This window comes from Rattus norvegicus, chromosome 6 (assembly GCF_021556685.1).
Source record: "Rattus norvegicus strain SHRSP/BbbUtx chromosome 6, alternate assembly SHRSP_T2T, whole genome shotgun sequence".
In the NCBI taxonomy this organism is placed as follows: domain Eukaryota; kingdom Metazoa; phylum Chordata; class Mammalia; order Rodentia; family Muridae; genus Rattus; species Rattus norvegicus.
In genome coordinates, this window is record NC_141539.1 from 145,639,596 (window position 1) to 145,662,414 (window position 22,819).

General features: G+C 42.5%; 1 protein-coding gene across 5 annotated transcripts in view; it reads right to left on the minus strand.

The window, feature by feature from the left end:
• Window positions 1-873: 873 nt before the first annotated feature.
• Abcb5 (ATP binding cassette subfamily B member 5) overlaps window positions 874-22,819 on the minus strand; it is a 95,610-nt gene continuing 73,664 nt past the window's right edge. For 3 of the 5 annotated variants that reach the window (XM_087553585.1, XM_087553586.1, XM_087553584.1), the window contains 7 exons: window positions 20,880-20,980; window positions 19,992-20,132; window positions 10,437-10,593; window positions 7,305-7,502; window positions 5,423-5,629; window positions 2,745-2,891; window positions 878-2,110 (listed from right to left, as the gene is read on the minus strand). In XM_087553585.1, the coding sequence (XP_087409711.1) occupies window positions 1,922-2,110; window positions 2,745-2,891; window positions 5,423-5,629; window positions 7,305-7,502; window positions 10,437-10,593; window positions 19,992-20,132; window positions 20,880-20,980 (1,140 nt within the window). In that variant the 3' untranslated portion in view covers window positions 878-1,921. 5 annotated transcript variants of the gene reach the window in all.

Below are 22,819 nucleotides of genomic sequence, written 5' to 3' on the forward strand. Positions count from 1 at the left end.
TGAAAGCATTTAGAGAAGTTGGTTGTAGGTGACATTTTAAGTAGAAGAAAATAATTTAGAGCAGCAAAGAGAACAGTGGTGCACACTGTTATCCCAGCACCAGGGTGCTGAAGCAGGAGAAAGAATTGTGAGTTTGAGGCTTACTGATTTCCATAGTGGCTGTTCTAGTTTACACCACACCCTCTTACAGCATTTGTCATCTTTTGTTGTCTTGATGATAGCCATTCTGACTCTCAATGTAGTTTTAATCTGTGTTTCCTATATAGTTAATGATGTTGAAAACTTAAAAAAAAAATCTATTAGCCTTCACATTTCTTCCTTTTGAGAATTTCATTCAGTTCTTTTTCCTGGTTTTGGATTTTTTTTTTCTTCTCCTTCTTGTGGCCCTGGCACATTTGGACTATCAAAGCTTTGACTATCTGAACGAGATCTGCACAAAAGTGTGCCGTCAACATTCTGATATAGGACAGAGAGAAGGGTTCACAAGTTGTTGCTGCTCTCTGAAGGTTTATAGGCAGTAAGTGGCTGCTGTGTGTGTGTGTGTGTGTGTGTGTGTGTGTGTGTGTGTGTGTGTGTGACTTTTTGTTATTGGTTAAGTTGCCCATGTTCTTGTAACCCCTTACCTGAGTTCCTGAAAACAACCCCTTAAGTCACTGGGAAACACACAAAGGGACATGAGGGTCAGCAGAAGGGGGTAGACAAACGAGGGTGACAGGTGGTGAATTCGATCGAAGTATGTATGAAATGAAAATGTCATGTATGCAGATGACACGATAACATCCGCTACTACACATAACATACCTTAGCAAAATAACTTTTAAAAGAGAGGGACTAAAGATGGCATTACGCACTCAAGGAAGTGGAAACCACGACTTGGTTAACTAATATTGCCATTTATGTAGAATTTGTAAATCACATATTACATATTATTAAGTTCATATGAATTTAAATGAATTGTTTGATCAAATACGGAGAAGCGATTCTCACGTGCGGCAGAAGGATCGTTTGTTTTAAGTTAGTGTTCACACTTCAGTAAACTGATGCTTCATACTGAACACCCAATGCTTAAAATGGAATCTTCAGGAAAGACTATGGGGTGGGGGGTGAGCAGGAGCCATCTCCCCTTACTGGCTACTTTACCCCGTGCTACTCTCAAACTCCCCCACCTGTGCCCAATGAGGGGATATAACAGAATTTTAGAAACTGAATATTTATACAGTCTGGAGAAAAAGGAGGCACAGACGGTTTGTTGATATACTACAAAGTTGTCTTCCCAATTAAAGATGCTCTCTGCAGTGCCACGAGCTTAACTTTACGCACCTTACCCTTTCAGCCGAAACCTTTCAACTAGATGATGTTCTCCCGAAATTTCACCACAACACTTTGATAGAGAAATGCCTTTGTTTTGCCTAAAGCTGTTTACAAGAAAATGCGTTAGGAAATGTTTATGGAATAAGAGATACAGGCACTTTCTCCAGGTAAATTTTGTAGATGTTTGGTTTGATTTTTTTTCTACTTAACTAAAAAATTATATTTTTTCTTGCACGTGTTCTTGGATGTGCTACACATGTGTGCCTGGTACCCACAGAGGCCAGAATAGTTTCGTGGACCCCATGGAACTGGAGTTCCAAGTGGTTGTGAGCCATTATGTGGATGCTGAGACTCAAACCCGGGCCCTCCAGAAGACCATAGCCAGTGCTCTAAACCGCAGACCACCTCTCCAGCCCCCTTGGTTTGCTTTTGAAAATCTAAAGAGAAGACAGTTAGACAGAACATGTCTGTACTTGAATGTCAGGATTCTAAGTATTGACATTGCAGTAAGAGTCTAGAGCAGGCCAAGAAATGACTGTGTACTCTTCATTCCGCCAAGATCCAAGTGCAAGCAAGGCCGGCAGCGTCAGTGCACCTGCTGGCGCCACTACTAATGCGCGGTTGCTAATTTAAAGTAAGTCGCTCCATTTCTCAGGAGCTCCTGATGAGTCCCCTGCTCCTTGATTCTTCCATTTTGCAGAACGACGATCATATCTGCATTCTGTATTGTGGAGAGTCTGTGAGCCACTACTAGGCAGGTCCTCCCTCTCCGGGCTTTGTCGAGGGCCTGTTGAACCATCTGGAAGAAAATAAGGACCAAGTGACTCCCAGTCTGGGGCAGATCTTTGTAAGCATGCCTAAGCTCAGTCATTATGGTAACCTAATGATGCTCTTTTGCTCTACTGCCTGGGTTCGGGAAATATCCACTCTGCCAGATAGAAATGGGGAAAGAGTACCGAAGTAGAACTGGGTTGAAAGTGCAGGTACGACAATGTGTGTGAATGGAATGGTTAATCAGGTAAGGAGATGGTCCCAAGGTAGAAACCAAGAACCTGGATTTCAATTCCATGTCCCCTCACCAGCTCACTTTGCTCTAGCCACAGGAAAAGTCTAGGAAGGTAGACTACGAGGACGTTCTCCCTGCATCAACTTCCTCCTTCACACGTAAACTCTTCCTTTACTAGATGATTTGGCATCAATGGAAAAGAACAAACTAGAAAATAACATTTCCCTGGGTTTTTCTGACTGGGCAGATACTTTCAGAATTTGGATTCGTTTTTCTAAGATGAATTCAAAGGAGAAATACTTTTCAGAACCTGGCTGCCCGGCTTCAACCCTCTCCCCGCCACCTCTGGGCCTTCATTTCCCCAATCTGATCTTGGTCTTTGTGATACTGCACACTCCCATTTGACTCGAAGGAAGAGGGTGTTTACCTTCTCGCTCTCATTGTCAAGGGCTGAAGTGGCCTCATCCAGCAGTAAAATTTTCGGCTTCCGGAGAAGAGCCCTTGCAATAGCCAGTCTTTGTTTCTGGCCGCCAGAAAGGTGCATGCCTCTTAGTCCCACTTGGGTGCTGTATTTCTGTCTCAGAAACATACAGGTTAACAAAGCACGTCAGCAACTGTAGGAGAGAGACATCTAGAGAGTTCACATTTCAATACTCTTGAAAGGTGTGTCCCGACACACCTGAAATCTATTCTCCTATGAAAGAATATGGTCATTATTCTCCTATGAAAGAATTTCTTCTTTCCCTCCCTCCCTTTCTCTTGTTTTCTCTTTATTGAGAGAGTGAGCCTGGGCTGGGCTTGGACTGATCCTTCTTTCTTACCTCTTGAGTACTGGGATGATTAGCACGTGCCAGCATGCCCCACTTATGTGATGCTAGAGATTGAAACCTGGACATTGTGCACACCAGCAAAGCACCTTACCAACTGAACTACAACGCCTTCAAAGGAAACCTCAGAATTATAGCACAAGGGGAAAGTAATGAAGAAAAGTTGTTAGTAAACACAGGTGAATTCATACTCCCTGCTTCTCAGTTCAAAACAATTAAGAATATTTAAAACCACTAGGCAAAGAATGACGTTTCCACCTCATGCTAACTCTCTGTGATATATATCACCAGAGAGCTGGATGCAGTCTTCACTAGATGCATGTCTTCTTCTCCCTGGTCTAAACACTTATCACTCTGTATCTCTTCTTATTTCAGACATTTTTCTTGAGATGTTGTCCTGCTAAGTACCACGGGGGGCTTCAAACAGTCCCTCTGCTTCACTCTCCTGAGATTACAACTGTGAGTCACCACACTGGGCAGCACTTATTCTGTGAACACATCTATAGTCTCTGTTGCCATATCTTTGCTCACATAATATCCTTGGGCTCATTACATAGAGTGTTCTTTGTAACAATTGTTTCTGTAGGCATGGTATTGCATTTGATTTGTCATAAGCAATAGCTCAGTGGTGTACAAAGAGCAAGGCTGCTGTGTAACTGTGTGTTGAGTAAATAAATTTATCACTGTTTGGATGAGGGTGAGGATAGGAGGTACAGAATCTGAGCCATCAGGACATGGCAGATGGGTGAACCCATAAAGGTAAAATAGGTCACCAGAAACTGACAGGGTGGCAGCCATTAGATTTGCTAAATTGTTCCTGGAGAAATTCAGATTGATACTATCTAGATGTTGGGGAAGACCCTGGGGTGCCTGCTGTATGCGCAGCTAAAATTATGGGCAAATATATCAATTGTTATATTGATAATTATGGGCAAAGCTGACCTCATCTTTCAGAGTTTTACATGAATATTGTACTCTCAGACTGGGACGAATGTCAAGATCAGTTTGTTTGCATTAGAAAATTTATTCTTGTTGGATGATGGTAGGTACAACCTTAATCCCAGAGTATGGGAGGTAGAGGCAGGTAGATCTCTGAGTTTGAGGTCAACCTAGTCTACAGAGTGAGTTCCAGGATAGCCATGGTTTCACAGAGACCCTGTTTTGAAAAACTAAAAAGAAAAAAAGCAAAGAAAATCTATTCCTGGATAGGAATGGTGGTACATACCTTTAATCCCAGCACTTGGCAGAGGCAGAGGCAGAGGCAGAGGCAGAGGCAGAGGCAGAGGCAGAGGCAGAGGCAGAGGCAGAGGCAGAGGCAGAGGCAGAGGCAGAGGAGGCAGAGGCAGAGGAGGCAGAGGCAGAGGCAGAGGCAGAGGCAGAGGCAGAGGCAGAGGCAGAGGAGGCAGAGGCAGAGGCAGAGGCAGAGGCGGCAGAGGAGGCAGAGGCAGAGGCAGAGGCAGAGGCGGCAGAGGAGGCAGAGGCAGAGGCAGAGGCAGAGGCAGAGGCAGAGGCAGAGGCAGAGGCAGAGGCAGAGGCAGAGGCAGAGGCAGAGGCAGAGGCAGAGGAGGCAGAGGCAGAGGCAGAGGCAGAGGCAGAGGCAGAGGCAGAGGAGGCAGAGGCAGAGGCAGAGGCAGAGGCAGAGGCAGAGGCAGAGGCAGAGGCAGAGGCAGAGGCAGAGGCAGAGGAGGCAGAGGCAGAGGCAGAGGCAGAGGCAGAGGCAGAGGCAGAGGCAGAGGCAGAGGCAGAGGCGGCAGAGGAGGCAGAGGCAGAGGCAGAGGCAGAGGCAGAGGCAGAGGCAGAGGCAGAGGCAGAGGCAGAGGCAGAGGCAGAGGCAGAGGCAGAGGCAGAGGCAGAGGCAGAGGCAGAGGCAGAGGCAGAGGCAGAGGCAGGTGGGTCTTTGTGAGTTAGAGGACAGTGCGGTGATCTATATGGTTAGTTCCAGATCTACTAGAACATAGAGAGATCTTGTCTTAAAAAAAAAAAAAATCTATCTGAAAAAAATGCAGTGAACTACAGGGTTCATTTTTACTTCTTCCCCAAATATTTACTTCAGAGTAACACTATATTTTTTTAACATCATTTCTGCACCAAGACAGATGGCAAGCACCTAAAGACATATCATGCCAAAGTTAGTCCAGTGCATTATATACGAATGGCTATCATGCTTGAAAAAAAAATACACGAAAATATCAAGTTTGCTTTTTGCATCTATCTTTATGCGAGACTGCATCAAACTCAGCACTCACTTTGTAGCTCAAGATTTCAGCTAGTTCCTTACCCCGGGGAGCCCTTCAATGAAAGAATGGATGTTGGCTGCATCTGCGACCTCTTTGATCTCCTCTAAGGGCACCATGCGGCTGTTATCACCATAGGCAATGTTCTCAGCAATGCTACAGTTGAAGAGCACAGGCTCTTGGGAGACGATGGCTGTCTGGGAACGCAGCCATTGCACGTTCAATTCTTTCACATCGACGCCGTCAAGCAGCTGCCGGAGCAGAGTGGAGACTAGTTTGTTAACAATCGTGTCATGTTACACTTCATGCTGTTCATCCATACACAAATCATAACGAGCGACCTAGGAATTCAAGCTATTTTTTGAAGTATATGTTGCCAAAGGAAGGATCATAAATCACCTGTTAGATAGGCGCTCCCGGATTACAGCTTACTGAAAGGCTGTTACATATACTTCTAGAAGGGCCACAGGTTCCGGGGATATGCCCAGAGACTAGCGTATACATAGTATTCTGTCTTGAAATCACGTAGAAAAATAATTGACCTCCCCATCAAGTAAAACAACACTTACTGATCCCCAATCCATTACTGATCTCCAGTGAAAGAGTTGGCTGATTGATACAAAAGTCTACATGTAGAGATGGGCACTTGGCTCTGGGCCATATGTATTCATTCACACAGATGCATAGACTTCATCTGCTGTTTGACGAGCTTGCCTGCTATGTGCCTGGGACTCTAGGTACTGGGGAAGTGATACGATGCAAAACTCCTCTTTACCCTAAAAGTTTGCACTAAAGCTGACAGATACATGCACCCCAGCAACTCAGAAAGAGATGGTGACATGAAGACAAGGTAATAGAACAGAGAGGGATCGAGGCAGAGGGTGTCTAGGATGCCATGGGAAAGAACTCTGGAACTAAGCCAGATGATACAGGAACTTGAGTCATAATGAGCAACAAGAAAAAAAAAAAGGCATACAAAAGCTGTGGACATGTATGTTCAGTACACAGTGAGAGGGAGAGAGAGGGGAAGTTTGGAGAGGGAGGCAGAAGCCAGATCACAAAGGGCTTTGGTAGTGTTAAACCATGTTTTTGCTTGGTGGGGAGTCATTCCCCAGTGGTTTCAAGGAGGGAGTGTGTATGCTGCCTGAAAACAGATAGATGCCACCTAGGTCAAGGGAGATTTGTGAACAGCTTTTCCAGATGTTTGTTGAGACTCTATAATGGAGAAAGACTCTACATTATGGGAGAATAAGGTTAACACGACAACCTTTAACTTTTAGGGAACTATAGTTTTTATTGTGTAAGGGAGGGCGTCAAGATACAAGCTTTGTGCACATAAGAAGGGAAGGGAGGAGAGGAGAGGTGCAGTGTTGGGGAGGGTAATAGGAATACAGAACATGAGCATATAAGGTATCAAGATCTAAGATATAAACAAGGTCAAGATGTAATCCTTGGGTTCAAAGGAGGAAGAGACTGTTTCTTTTCAAGATCAGATCAGGACTCTCAGCTTAGTGGAGGTTGATTTGGAGAAAGCCTTAACACCACCCCACCCCACCCCCCAAAAAAAGAGGGCCTCAACAGCTAAGGGTGTGGAAGACCAGTGAAATCAGCTAAGGGGTGGGGGGAGACCATTTGGGTTTTGAGCCAGAACAGGTAGGGGGCAAGAGATAGGTGACTTGTCCCCACATCCATGCTCCAAAAGAATTATACAACTTCTAAGTCAGGAAAGCTCAAGATTCTGGGTCACTGTCAATTTCAAAGTCCTACCCACCAGTTTTGTTGTGGGGCTGCTGTTTCTTTAGGTAAGAGTTGGACAGAGTTGCTTTTTTAAAATTTGTTTGGCTTTGTGTTCACTCTACTAGGCTTACCTGCACGTTTAAGGGTTTGTCATTAACACCGAGCTTAGGTGTTTTAAGTCCAGCTTACCACTTGTCCTTTCATGGGGTCATAAAATCTTTGTAGCAGTTGAACACACGTGCTTTTCCCACAGCCACTGCTCCCAACAAATGCTACTGTCTTCCCTTTCTCAATGCTGAGGGACATGTCTTGAAGGACAGGAACTTCTGGCCGACAAGGATAGAAGAACGAGACTTCTCGAAATTCTAAGTTCCCTTCACAGGCGTCCTGTGAAAGGAAGAAGGCAGTGTTTACAGTGGACTTAGGAAGGCCCCACCCATGGCCAGGCCCTGGGTAAGTGTTCACTGTAAAATGTTCGTGTTCCCACACCATTCTGAGGTCAAACACATTCCTCTCCAGAGAGCCACTGACTCAAGGCTGGCCCTCATCAGCATTCGTATATGTGATTTTTTTATGTGCGCATGTCTGGCTGCCTTCACTGCTGGACTATGTTCCTGCCAAGCCCTAGACACCTTCTGTTTGTCATCGCTGCCTGTTCTGCTGACTAGCTGACCATATTCTCTAAATAAATGTTGTTGTTTTTTAATTTAGTTTGAGCTTTAAAAACCATTTCCTGCTTAATTCAGAAATGTCTTATAAACTCTGCCCACATGTCTTTAAAAATCAGACTTTTACAGTTAATGTACACTGCTTTGAACTATGAGCTGTCTTCATTTTCAGTTAACCATTATTTAGCAGAAAGATTTAGCTGAAAGTTTACTTTTCTGTGTTTTTCAATCCCCTTAGTCATTGGTGGTTTTTATGTAAGTGAATACTTTTCTATGTTAATGATACTCTTTTAAAAGTTTTTTTATAGTTTATTTATTTACTTGTTTGCTTGTTTATTTATTTTTAATTTTATGTGCTTTGGTGTGAGGGTGTCAGATTCCCTGGAACTAGAGTTGCAGACAGTTGCGAGCTGTTATGTGGGTGCTGGGAATCAAACCCAGGTATTTTGGAAGAGCAACCAGTGTTCTTAACTGCTGAGCCATGTTTCCAACCCCAACTAATGATATTCTTTTTAAAAAAGGTTTATTTATTTATTATTTATAAGTACATTGTAGCTGTCTTCAGACACACCAGAAGAGAGTATCAGATCTCATTATATACGGATGGTTGTGAGCCACTACGTGGTTGCTGGGATTTGAACTCAGGACCTTTGGAAGAGCAGTCATTGCTCTTAACTGCTGAGCCATTTCTCCAGCCCAACTAATGACATTCTTAAAAAACTTTCTAGGACTATAACTAAATGATGATTACTTATTTTATTTTATTTATCTTTGGTTCAAATATTTGGGTTCTTTTGAAATTCACAGTTGGTCTTTCTTCTCTCTCCCCCTCTCCTCTTTTTCTCTCTTAGTACCTCTCCTCTGTGGTGTGTGCATGTGTATTTCTGGAAGTCAAGGCCAGAGCTTCATACATGCTACCACTGAATAACATTCTTTAATACATTAAAGTATTTTTTGGCTTTTGTGATCAAGGTAGATGCAGGCTAAAGTTGGACTTTAAATAGACAAAGACCTTAATAGTCATATTTAATAATCATGTGCAGTCTTCTGAGCTTAGGAGAAAAAGTACAAAGCATGTTCGGTGGGGGGTAGGTGTGGAGCTCAGCGGCGGAGCATTTGCTTAGCATTTGAGAAGTTAGTTAGATCCTGAGTACTGTGCATGCTAGGTGGAGTGACCGTGGCATTTGGGAGATGGAGGAATATCCGATCCCCCCATCAGACATTCAGAAATCCCTTTTGGCTACATAATGAGTTTGAGGCCAGCCTGCACAACAGATGTGCATTCTTGTCTCAAACGCGAGCCTACAAATACAAACAAAACATGTTTGAAGCGATCAGATGAGGTTCTAGCAGCAGAATAAAACATCCACCGTGTGATGTGCACCAGATCTAATAGGGGAATAGAAGCCACTTATTTTCGGTTTGTTTATTTTCCCTTTTGCCCCTACAAACATACACTATTGCTTCCGTGTTAAAACAGCAGAAAATGGATAGAGCAATTATTTCTGCACGTGTTCTGGTGCCTTTGGAAAGTCACAGAGAAGTGTCCTAGAAAAATCCTTAGCTCTTAACACATTTCAGAGTTTATTCTTCTTATTTTTAATTACGATATGGAAACTTTCAGCCTTACATAAATGGGGAGAAAAATGTAATCTGTCAGCTAGCTTTAGTCTGAGCTACTAAAACTCAGTAGTTTTGTAGTCTTCATATGAAATATTTGCGTTCTGTGTCACGCATATAGTTTATCCCTTCTTCCCTTTCTCTTCCATTTCCTCAGCTTTTATATGCCCATAGTTCTAAAGGAGACATATCTGTGATATACTCAATTTCTCTTGGAACTTTTAGAGAGGAGCAAAAGTGGCATTATACACTTAGAAATCCCAAGATCTTAAATAGTCTTGTGTTCTTTACTTTCCAATAAGCTTGCTTTTTCTGTGATGTAGCTTTGAGTATTCTACTTTGAGACTTTTAAAATATTTTTTATTTCTGTTACCAAATATTCCCACAAGCAGCTCATTAATTTTATACATCCACTGAAACTTTGTCATCTTAAACTGTCATATAAGCAAATCTACTATTAGGGATAAATAGTGTAGTTTTTAAATGAAAAGTCCATACTTAACGATGATTCTAATTTTTACATATAAGATTCCTAGGAAGGTTTTGATACTGAACATGTACTTAATGTCTATACGTTAAAAGACTGTTACCCAGAAGTGTATTTTCAAATTATTTAGCGCTCTGTTGTTTCTTTTTCAATACTCATGGTTTCTTAAAGTTAAAAGTGTGTACAATAGTAAATGTACTCAGTCCTCCTCTTCCTCTTATGCAAATATGTTTTCCATGAAAAACTGTTTGACACAAAAGGCGCTGTTTGCCTTGAAAATGTGATTAGAAAAAAAAATGGATGAATTCGAGACCAAAACCACCGTTATCTAAATACATTTTGGCTTAGTAGTCAATCTTTCATTGAGCATTCTTATGGTATTAGGCATGTAAACTTAAACATTTCTTTTTTAAAGAACATAAAACATATTTTAGGTGTAGAGGCAAGAATCTGACTGCGATAAGGTACTCCTCCTGGAGAAGCTAAGATTCTTCTAGACGAGCTTCTGGCACCTGATCTTAGCAGAATATTCTATGGTGTGCTTACTGGTTTTTCTCCATTTTGACTGCAGCTGTCTATACTTGGCTTATTTTTCAGCAAAGCAAACAGATGTGCAGCTCCAGCCTTGGCTTTGGAATATTCAGGAGCCCAAACAAGCGTTTCTCCAATGGCCATAGCCCCATATGCAATGGCAGTAAAGACTCTGTTGAAAGATAAGACAGTCAGTGTCTCAGGTCTACAGTAATAGCAGAACTTGCAGAATAGAGGGCATGTGTGAGCAGAAGTCAGACAGCACCACTGATACCGAAGGCTCAACAATGGCATCTCCTTACAGCCTTCTGCCAGGTGATCTGTACAGCAAAACAGTCTTTGGGTTATCTGAAAAATGCCTCTAGTGATTAATGATCAAACATTCCTGCCAGTGAGCATGAAACCTTTGATAAGGGTGAGATTGTGGGAGATTTGACCGGGAGCCCACTAAAAATAGGGAGAACGTGCCTTTAGTGGTGAGATCTGATGCAGGTTCCCTCTGTTTACATGCAATGTAGTTAGAGCAGGTGACTGAAACTGGGTTAGATTAATCCTCTGCCGTAAGCTTTGCACTCTTTGGAGAGCAAAACGTGCACTTACACTTTCTTACCCTTCCTTGTGCTTCAGCCAAGCATAGAGGAGGAACTGTGCTCCTGTAGTTTGTTGCACATTCTGACCTCAGTTTCGACATGTTTATTATAACCTGGCAAGCAGGCCAATGGTGTTTGATAGCACACAGGGCATTCACAGTGTTGTGACCTAACACTCATCTTCTTCCTATTTTTTTGTTCCATTTTATATATACAAATAAAGAATAATTCAGACACAGTGGGACACACTTCACCACAACATTTAAGCACTAGGTGAAAGGGCATTTTGGACCCCAGTACTTGTTTGCCTTGGTCTATCATCAGCATGTCCAGGGGACTGGCAGCATAGTGTACCACTGTAATCCCTGCAGTCAAGAGGCAGAGACAGGCAGATCTTTGTCAGTTCTAAGTCACCAAGGTCTTCACAGTAAACCTTGGCCAGCCAGGGCTATGTAGAGAAACCTTGTCTCAAAAACCAAACCAAACCGAACCAAAACCCAGATATGATTGGATTCCTCGTGAATTTCATTCTTTGTTACCCTGTCACCTCGCAAAGGTTGGGGGCTGTGATCTCTCCAGTGACTTTGACTTGGACACCAACACCCCCCCACCTCCCCACCCCCACCCCCGATCTAGTCCTGCTAGTTTTATAAAGAAAAACAGAAGAAAATACACAAACACACACTTTACAGGGTATTTGTAGCTAAAACTACTGTTGTCAATAGTTCTTTGGTACTTACTAACAAATTTTTATTACTCTTTAAAGAAATTGTTTAATGGCTCAAAATGCCATGTAGAAACTAGATATAAAGCTGTAACAAGAAGAACTGTCAAATTTAGGTAACATGCTAACTTGCTTGTTGTTATTTGATACAATGTCTCTCTATGTCACTTAGGCTATTCTTAAGTTTACTATACAGGCCAGGCGGTCTTGAATTCCAGATCCCTTGCCTCAGTCTACTGAGAACTGGAATAACAGGAGTGTCTCTGCGCCCTGATGTATTTGTTTTAAATGCAAGGGAAATTCAGGCTGGATCAAACTGAGGTCTCAGTCTGACCTAAGATCAGGATTCAGAAGGTGAGATGGGAAGACAGATGTACTAGGAGTGTGGTGACCTGGGACCTCAATTATAAGGTGGAGCTTTACAAGTTCTCAGAAGTCAGCAACTGAGAAAGCCTAGTGTGTTTCTTAGTCACTGCTTTATTGCTGTGAAGAGACACAATTGTATTGGATTTATGTGTCAACTTGACACAAGCTGAAGTTATCACAGAGAAAGGAGCCTCGGTTGAGGAAATGGCTCCATGAGATCCAGCTGTAAGGCATTTTCTCAACTAGTAATCAAGGGGAAAGGACCTTCTGCGTGGTGCCAACCATGGGCTGGTAGTCTTGGGTTCTACAAGCGAGGAAGCTGAGCCAGTAAGTAACATCCCTCCATGGCCTCTGCATCAGCTCCTGCTTCCTGACTTGCTTGGGTTCCAGTCCTGACTTCCTTTGGTGATGAACAGCAATGTGGAAGTGTAAGCTGAATAATCCCTTTCCTCCCCAGCTTGCTTCTTGGTCATGATGTTTGTGCAGGAACAGGAACCCTGACTAAGGCAACCATGGTGACTTTTATGAAAGAGAACATTTAATTGGGGGCCTGATTACAGTTTCGGAAGCTTAGTTCATTATTATCAAGGTGGGGAGCATGATGGCACACTGGCAGAGATGGTACTGAGGAAGTAGCTGAGAGGTTCACATCCTGGTCTACAGACATTAGTGAGAGAGACAGGGCCTGGCATGAGCTTTTGAAACCTCAAATCCCTCCCCCAGTGATACTTTTCTTCCAGTAAGGCCACATTTCCTTATCCTAATCCTTTTGAAAAGTTCCACTCTCTAGGGACTAAGCATTCTAGTATATGAGGCTATGAGGTAATTCTTACTAAATCTACTATGATGTGGTTTAGTATGTGCCTAAATATACTAAAATCCATCCATCTTAAAATTTCTACTTTTAGAGTTCTTTTAAGCATTAGGCACAGATAATCTGAGCTTCCTGCCCTTGCCAGTTTCCTCATTAAAATGGGAATGTTACTCAGAAGGGCTTTCCTTAAAGCCTTGTTCTTGTAGGAGGGCAATGACCTAAAACATGGAGATACCTAGATACCTGGTTTATGATCTCATCTCCCTAGATTGACTTAACTAGCAGTGAGCTGAACTGCAAATCTTTACAACTCAATAGGCATTTAATATACAGCGTCCAGGGCTGAGCTCTACAATACAGTCAAACCAGATCCTTCAAATCCTGCTCAAACTCCTGGGGCATCTAGATGGAGGGTCCAATCAGAGAAATGTACCCTCAAACTCCATGCCAAACTTGGCTTTGGGCATCTCACCCAGGGGTTAGCCATGAGACTAGTCAGATATATTGATAGATACTTAAAGTTACTAAAGTACACTCATGACACTGAACATGAAACACACCACAGGTCGTAAGTGATTCTCCTATTGAACTAACTCTTGATGCACAAATATGTAAAGCAGGAAGTAAATAAGGCTCAAACAAGAGTTCACTGTACAAACTGATTTGAACCGGATTCCTATGTAGCTAGACAAGCATCCCACTCTTGGAGCTCCACTCCCAGACAGTCTTCTCTTTTAAAATTATTTTTTTGAATTGGCACACAAAGTAATGGGGTTTATGATGAGTTTTCATACATTCTCTGTCTTCATATACCTGTGTTGTCCTTGGGAAGAAATTTTAGTACAGCATGTGCCACCGAATCGATCATGAAACCCTTGGTGTTGGCAGAGTGAGCGAGAAGGGTGAGCAGGGAGTTAGGAAGGAGCAGCCTGGCACTCTTAAGCCTTGTATCTTACTTATGTGGGTTCTCTAATGTGGACAGCACTGACATCTTCTTATCACTGCAAATACCAACACCTACTATAGCTGTTAAATAGAAATAAACCCCTAAAGCACAGACATAAGCGATTCCAGTTTTAACCCAGCTGATCCAAAGAGGGGTAAGTAGCAGCTTCACCAATCACGTGTCTCCCCTGAGCCCCGTTCCAGTTTATAAACCCTGAGTGATTGACCTATCCCAAGAGGAGGTTTAATGTTCCTCAAACTGGTTCCCAGGATCACATCTAAATTCGGGCTTATCTGCCCTGCATGTCTGACTCCTAATTGTAAACAGGAGCTGAGAATTTCTACAAGTTCCCTGGTGGTTATCAGAATTAAATGATGTACAGCACCTGGAGTATAAGTGTTAACAAAGGAATCTGTGTGTTGTTTCTTTCATGCAATGAAGAGTTACTGGGAGCTTTCACACTTTTAGAGATATAGTACACAGTAGGTCTCATTATAGGAGTCAATACCCCAGAGTATAAAGTCCTCTTTGGGTAGAAAGTAGAGTAGCTGTCACCCTGGAAGTGTTCATTCAAAGAACTGGCTCATTATCCTCTTCCTTCTTTCATCCAGATACAAGTCAGAGGCCCTCTCTTCCCACTCCACATCCTATTCATGATGGATGAAGGGATACCACAAACCACTGAGATTTACTTGGTTCTCTGAAGCTGGTGAATGTTTTCAAACACATGATACAATCTGACCACCTAGGAGATAATTAGGCCAGGAACTTCCCAGTTCACAAATTAGGAAACCCCAGCTTGTGAAACTTACACAGTTGGCCCAAGATCACACAGAGTGCAAAGTGAGCAAATCCTGCTGACTGTGTTTCCGTCACATGCTGCACTTTCTGGTGGTAAGCATGGTGTCTGCCCTCATGCTATGTTTCATTAGCCCTTGTCTCTCTCCTGGGATCTACACAGGACTTAGACTTCCATTCTATTTTTACTTCTTTCTGCAGATCCCTTCTCTGTTTATCTGATTGACTTATGTGGTCTTTCTTATAACTCCTGGGAAGGAACCAGAAGGAGTGGACAGTTGTCATGCAGGGCCCAAGAAGTCACTCCTGTTTGCTAACTGAGGTGGCTGTCTCAATTACAAAGATCAGTTCTCCTAAGCAAAGATGGCCAGGAAGGCCTACAGAGCTTCTTTCTAGCCCTTAGTTGTTTCAAAGTATCAGTCTGCCATTAGTATTCATTTAAAAAGAAGCTGTGCTGCTATAGTTTTGATAGCTACATTTTATTCCGAAAGTTCAGGGTAGCTGTCTGTTGAGAACTGTATTTAGATTTTGAAGGAGGGAAACACACACACACTCACACATGCATGCATGCACACACACACACACACACACACACACACACACACAATGCATGCATGCATTGACCTTAGGAAGTTTCCAAGCCCTTATTATTACTATAGTGTACTGTCTGGATTTCATTTGGGGGGATGGTGGTACAGGGCTGAGCTTTGTGTACCACAAAGAGGAAGGTGGCTCACAGCTAGAGGAAAGCCTGAAGTAGTCATGGTGGGACGGTCCAGAAGCCTCTGCTGGTTACCAACAGTTTCTGGCTTCTATTGTGAAGACACATGAGCCTAGTGGCACCAGTACCAAACCTCTCAGATTTTGCTCTTGGATAGTCTTGTTATATAGTTCCTGCTGGCCTAGAACTCACTGTGTTTCAATCCTCCTGCCTCAGCCTCGAAAGTGCTAGTATAACAGGATACCTAATTTATTAATGCAGAATGAGACAGGGGAAACTAAATTTATTTTATATCCTCAAATTCTGTACATTCATAGTGAAGTAATCAACTGAGCACTATCAGGCTAACAGTGAGGGGGATATTTTACTACCCTCCTCCCCCAGTTCGAGGAGCCTACACAGGGGGTTTTCTGCAATCCCCAATTGTTGGCATTTTGTCTAGGTTATGCTCCACGTTACCTGACAATAGCCAGGTGTGTCTGACTCACTATAAAAAGGGCTGCTTGCCCCCTCCTGTCTCTCTTGCCTTCTTGCTCTTGCTCTGCCCTCTTGCTCCTGCTCTCTCTCTCCCCATTCCTCTCCCTCCTGTCCACATGCTCATGACCGGCCTCTACTCCTCTTCTCCCTATCTCCCCCCACACCTTTCTCTGTCTCTACCCCCTCAACTCCCATCCCCATGCCCTGAATAAACTCTATTCTATACTATACCGTCTTGTGACTGGTTCCTCAGGGGCGCCCCCTTCCCCTGTACCTGACATTACATCCACCAAACATATTCCTTCTCTATTTTTATAAAACACAGCACTGATCCCTAGCCCAAAGTCAACAGAATAAAAATCTTATTATCCTATTGAAATGCTCACCTCAGGGAAACTTCTACAGCGGTGCAGGTGACACTGGTCAGTTCTTGTCACAGACATGCATGCTCCCTTTATCAAGAGGCTCTTCCCCTCATCAACAGCACGACAGACTCATGTGACTGCATGAGGGGACTGCGCTGTGGTACTGTCTGTACACCTGCACTTCTCAGCACACTGACACGTTTAAAGAGACAGTTTCCCCACACCCGTACTTATAAGTCTTGAAAAAAGCACACTCATATTTTATTGGGCAAAGTATACTATTGTCATTGTCACTATTGTCATTATTTTATTCGTTTTGCTTGTGTGTTACAGGCTGTGGCATGTGATGTAATGGAGAGAGGGACATGTCACAGCATGGATGTGGAGGCCAGGGAAATACTATAGAGTTGTTTTTCTCCTTTCTCTGTATGGGCTCCTTGGATTGAAATTAGATCATCTGGTTCATGCAGCAAGTGCCTCTACCTGCTAAGTCATTTCATGCTCCATACATCATTATTTTAACAATAAGCTAAAACATGACTTCCCCAACTTTTCCATAGTTCTAGGAAAGTTCCTGGTAGTAGACTAAGTAAATGAATAAAAAAATTTATTCTGGTGTGGAGAACAGAGTAGACTATAGTTCTGGTGTTCATGTTTCTTAAAAGCATGTGACCCTGGAAAGTATGTGGGCCTTGGGATAATCTGGGATGTTTAATTAGAATCCATATTTCTGTCTCTATATCAGGTCTGTAAATCAGGGTGTAAATTAGGGTGAGCTCTAAGCACTACCTTTTAAAACCAACTCTGAGATTGCTGACTTGGAAAACCATCCAAGAGACCAGTACAAGAGGATTAGATTTATAGGAGGAGGAGGAGGTTTGTTTCCTTTTTGAACTTTTTCTATTCAATTGGGTGATTAGAAAGAAAGTCCTCTGCCTCTCTAGATTGGGTAAGGTGCATAGTCTCGGTATCCTAAGGGACACTTGAGACACATGGGTATGTTAGACACATGGGTATATAGTAGAGGGTATATTAGCCTCTCTCTCTCTCTCTCTCTCTCTCTCTCTCTCTCTATATATATATATATATATATATATATAAGCTTTAAAACAGTTCTCAGTCTACAAGTCTATATCATGTTATACTACTCTGCCTCTAGCTTAGACGGTTGTTCCTTCCTGGCTCTGGGAAATATCATCACGGCACTATTCAGAATTACTAGTGTGTGTGTGTGTGTGTGTGTGTGTGTGTGTGTGTGTGGAGAGAGAGAGAGAGAGAGAGAGAGAGAGAGAGAACGAGCACTGAGAGAGAGAGAGAGAGAGAACGAGCACTGGTACCACATAGATGTGCTGGTCATATTCTGTGAACTAGAACTAAGAAAGCTGAGCTTACCTGTGACTCTACCTAACTGGTAGGTCTGTGAACTCTACAGCCCTTCCACACACAGAAACCCAGAGCCATGAAGAAAGTAGAGAAACCGGGGCCAATAACTTAGAAAAGCCTAGAGAAACAGCAGGAGGAAATTCTGGAATGAGCTGGTCGTGCTGCAAAGGCCTGGATGAAGGGGCGGGAGAATTGAGGGCTCATGACTGATAGAGGAGGTCAGCGATGACCTTGATAATGCCTTTTTCCTGATGTGGAAAGAGGCTTGGCCTTGGGATAGTTGACAGAATATAGAAACACTGACATGGGTGAGGGGAAGACTCTTTTCTTTTTCTTAGGTGATTAAAAAGCAAAGAAAGTCAGGCATGCCGGTGCATACCTTTGATCCCAGCACTCCAGGGGCAGAGACAGAAGCAGGCAGATGTCTCTAAGTTCAAAGCCAGTCTGGTCCACACAGCAAGTTCCAGCCAAACAAGGCTATGAAAGAGGTGGAGAATTTGAAAGAGAGGGGAAAAAGAGCACACGGGAGAGTTTAGAAAGAAGTAGTAGAGAGAAATGATGTAATTATATTCTAATCTCAAAAAAATAAAAGAAACAATTAAAAACACAAAACAAATCAAAAAGCAAAGAAGAGTAGTGATAAAAAAACAAAACAAAACAAAACAAAACAAAAACCAATGAGAGGATGAACTGTCTGCTGTGAGAGTTAAGGATCATTCCCGACTGTGTTCAGTAGGCTTGCCAGATATCCTTCAGGCACAGTGCCCTGGGCATTTACAGGGCTTGGAGGGTTACAGAGGGCAGCAGCTCTAAGTTTCTAGTATTTGTTTGAAAATCAAACTTTGAAAGACAATGAACTTTAAATCCTGGGAGTGGCCACATGACCCCAGAACCAGAGCAAAGAGTTAATTTAACCAAACCAGTTAAATGAATCCATGTGATTCTGGGTTTTGTTTCTTGTTAATTTGACAAACTGGTCTAAGCAATCAGAATGAAGCCCAAGGCAATATGCCTTAATTGTGTTTTTACAGATTCGCACTAACAGCAATGGCCTCTATCTCACAGAGATCTGCCTGCTGGGATTAAAGTCCTGCGCCATCAAGCCCTGCTCTGTTGTAGTTTTAAATGCAGATATTTGTTTGAAAGGAACCCATCTTTAGGGACAACTTGTGAAGCACAGTTCTTGTGGACCCACTGTTTACAGTTGGCTGGTAAGATTCAGAAATGCTGATTTGGTGACTTGCATATTGTTTCTTACTGGCCTTGAGCAAAGAATTGTCCCGAGACATTTATAAACAAAGATATTTTTGTGTGAGTGGAAAATAAAAATTATTTAAAACTATCTCAACATTACAGAACATCGAATGAGTTTCGATCATTTCTTTTAGTTGAACATGTCCTCAAACTACAAAGAAGTCCCAGGGAGGAAGGAACAGGGACTATCGAGCTGTAGGAGGCCAAGACCCTAGGAGGAGCCCTAGTATTTCCCAAACAGCCCCAGGCTTAGAACAAAGCCATTATCATTAGGGACTGAGCCTTGCTTTAATGTGCAGGCAGAGGTGGGAGTGGTGGGGGGAGCACCCTCTTAGAGGCAGGCTCCTGGAGGGGGTACTGGAAAGGGGGGAATAACATTTGAAATGTAAATAAATAAAATAATAAAAAAATATGACTTTTCTGTAGCTGTAAATAGCTAACAATGAGAATTGCAATATAAATAGCAACTTTCCTGACACTTTAGGTTGGGGCAACTGAAAAATAACATTCAAAGCTTTTCTAGTTGCAACAGTTAGTTGTTCCTATCCAGTGAAGAAGGTCCTCGCAGTATAAATAGGATCTGACTGCAGAAGCTGCCACAAACCACTTTGGGAGGAAGCTGTAACAATGGCTAATTCCTCATTCCTGACTTGTGCTCTAACTGGTGAAAGCCATCTTCTCTACATGGGGAAACTCCATGACACCTCCGAGTTCCCCACGAAATGAGATTTGCTCCTGTAACCCATACTGTGATGGACTGAAGCTGAGAATAATTTATTTGGGCGTTCACTACAGATCATTTGCACTGCATCAGTGTGTACGTGGTGCATTTAGAGTTACCACACCAAGTTTAGTTACACTATGCTTCTTACAGCTAACAAGTACCACCAACAAAAGAATCGACCTTGATTTAATCATTACACAGTGTAAGCATCTGTCAAACCATCGTAGTTTGCCCTGTAAATAGACACAAATGTTATTTATCGATCAAAAGCAAAACGACATACACGTTATAGATACACTTAAATGTTTCAAGAAGCCCTCTTCCACGTGGGATCTAGGTGAGAATCCTCCATAAACTAGATATGTGTGCATAACCCACTTTCAGTCTTTAAGTATTTGCACAACTTACATGAACATGCCTTCGGGCGTCATCCGTCCAGCTTGAATCAAATAGGCTCCAAACCGGAAACCTGCTGCGTGGGCGAAATGCACAAAAGCATGGCTGACCGCATAACAGCTTCCAGTGATATGTGCTCTCTTCAAGGCATTTCTGAAATACACAATTACCAAATGACAGGGCATGGATGGTAAAAGGTCAATAGACTAAACTCAGAGTGATAAACGTTGAGACCTTTGAAAAGCTATAATTCTGTGGATATACATTTTTCTAAGGATTTCAAAGTTATTGCAGAGAAGACAGGCGATTCTCTCTATTTCTGCAGATGGCTTACTGTACCATGCTTGCCTTTACTTTCAAATGCGTGAGCAGGTGTCGGGAAAGAATAACTAACGTAAAAGTTAAGGAGAGGTGCTCAGTAGTTAGAAGTATTCTTTAATTTCCATCACGGCCTTACATTAGTAGAATACATAGTGGCAATCAGTGGAAGGTGCAGACCACAGACATCAGCTCAAATGAGAACAAAACTATCTCTGATTAATACAGAGCCAGAGGCTGTGTGATAAGGGCTGTTAAAAAAGCTCGGTACACACATCTGTTTCACATTTAAGTTCTCTTAGAGATCTAATGTAAAAGGATGAGCCATCCTATTTTTTTTTCCTTCCACTCAACTTTCTTTCAGAAATAAGTTGACATTGTGCCCTCACAGAGGATCGGGTGATTATGTGGGGACCTACACTTTCTTGTCCTGCTAGCACTTGATTTCCTCTTGGTGAAGTCACATGAGAAGTTAGGATGTGTTGGTTTTGGGAAAGATTAGCATGGAAATAGATAAGTGAGCAAACCACAAGGGTCACCCTGAGCATGAAAGCCAGTAGAGTGGGCTTGAGTTATAGTCACCTGTGTTGGGTCCGTAGCGTCTCCTCATACATGTGCTCAAAGGCTTTCTCTCTTGTTAATGACACTACCGTACGTATGTTCTCCACAGCTTCTGTTGCTATCTTATAAGGTGGGAAAATAAAGTACAGACATAATGTTAGTGATGTTAACCTCCCTGGTAGTGAACCAGTCTAGGGAATACAGTATTTCAAGTCAATCATTTTTTTTTTCTGGCAATTACTCCTGCCAATCACCCCAGAGGATGAAAATGTCTTTGGAAAGATTTAATACATCTAGTTTAGGGCCCTTAAGTCTTTACCAAATATCAGTTTTGATTGTTTCCCCAGCAGAGAAATCAAACATTGGAGAGCGTGTTCACTTGCAAATAAGCTCTTATAAATTATGAAACAATTTTTTTTATCAAAGATAGCAGGCAAAATCAAATAAGTAATTATTCTGTCACAGAATTGCAAATCATAGCCAAACAGGACAAGGCACCACACAGAGTGACTGTAAAATTCTTTGTAAGACAAAACCATTTCTCATGTTGAAGTCTGGAAACTTAAAAAGGTATGTAACTAAAATATGACCAATGTTTCTTTATGTTGAAATACTCTTCAAAAAGAATACAGTTATGTGAGTTTCAGAATGTGGGAGGCTTCTGGCTAACATCTGAAGCTGAGAATGCACTTTAGCTTGAAAGATAAACAATAAAGTGTTGTAACATTTTGCTTCAGACTGCCTCCGTGGAAGGTCATACAGGAGACCCAGGTGGAACCCCTCACATTTATTAGAGGACAAATTTAGGCCTCAGACTCTGCTCTCAGTGTTCATGTTCTCTTTAACTTTATAACTTCGTTAATCTCAAAGAACCCCTCACTTTTTACAACAGTTGTTTACAAGGAAAATAGATCAGACTGCTGGAGTCTTGTTTTAGGGGAAAAAAAGGAAATGAGCATCATTAAGAAACTTTTTTAAAATTATTTTTCACGATGGAGAGAGGAACATCACTAAAGAAATCTGGAAAAGACTCCAGTCTCTTAAACATGTATATATATTTTTTCATATGCACATCTTGCCTGCATGCACGTCTGCGTACCATATGCATGCCAGTGCTTACAGAGGTCAGAAGACATTGGATCCCCTGTAACTGGAGTTAGCCACTGTGTGGGTGCTGGGAATTGAGCTCAGGTGCTTTGGAAGAGCAGCAAGGGCTCTTAATTATTGGAGCCACCTTCGAAGCCCCAAAAAATACTACAAGCAAAACTAATAAAGCCATTTTACATTAAAAACCCAAACATTTGATGATTTCTTCTAGTTACATAAGCAACTAAAAGGAAGATGTACTGCCTGGCTTTGTGTGTCAACTTGACACAAGCTGGAGTCATCACAGTGAAAGGAGCCTCCCTTGAGGAAATGCCTCCATGAGATCCAGCTGTAAAGCATTTTTTCAATTAGTGATCAAGGAGGGAGGATCCATTGTGGGTGGTGCCACCCCTTGGCTGGTAGTCTTGGGTTCTGTAAGAGACCAAGCTTAACAAACCAGGGGAAGCAAGCCAGTAAGCAGCAACCCTCCATGGCCTCTGAATCAGTTCCTACCTCCAAGTTCCTGCCCTGTGTGAGTTCCCGTCCTGACTTCCTTTGGTGATGAATAGCAATGTGGAAGTGTAAGCTGAATAAACCCTTTCCTCCTCAACTTACTTCTTGGTCATGATGTTTTGTGCAGGAATAGAAACCCTAAGACAGAAGGCCAGCATCTTTTATTATTAAAACTCTAAATTTACATTGATTGATTGATTGTGTATGTGTTTGTAGATGGGAGATGGTGGGGTGTGCTTTTACATCCATGGGGAAGGCAGAGAACAACTTTGTGTGATAGTTTTTTCCTTCACTGTGCAGGGTTCCAGAATAAAATTCCAGTCATTAGGTGTGGTAGCAAGTGCCTTTATCTGCCGAGCCAT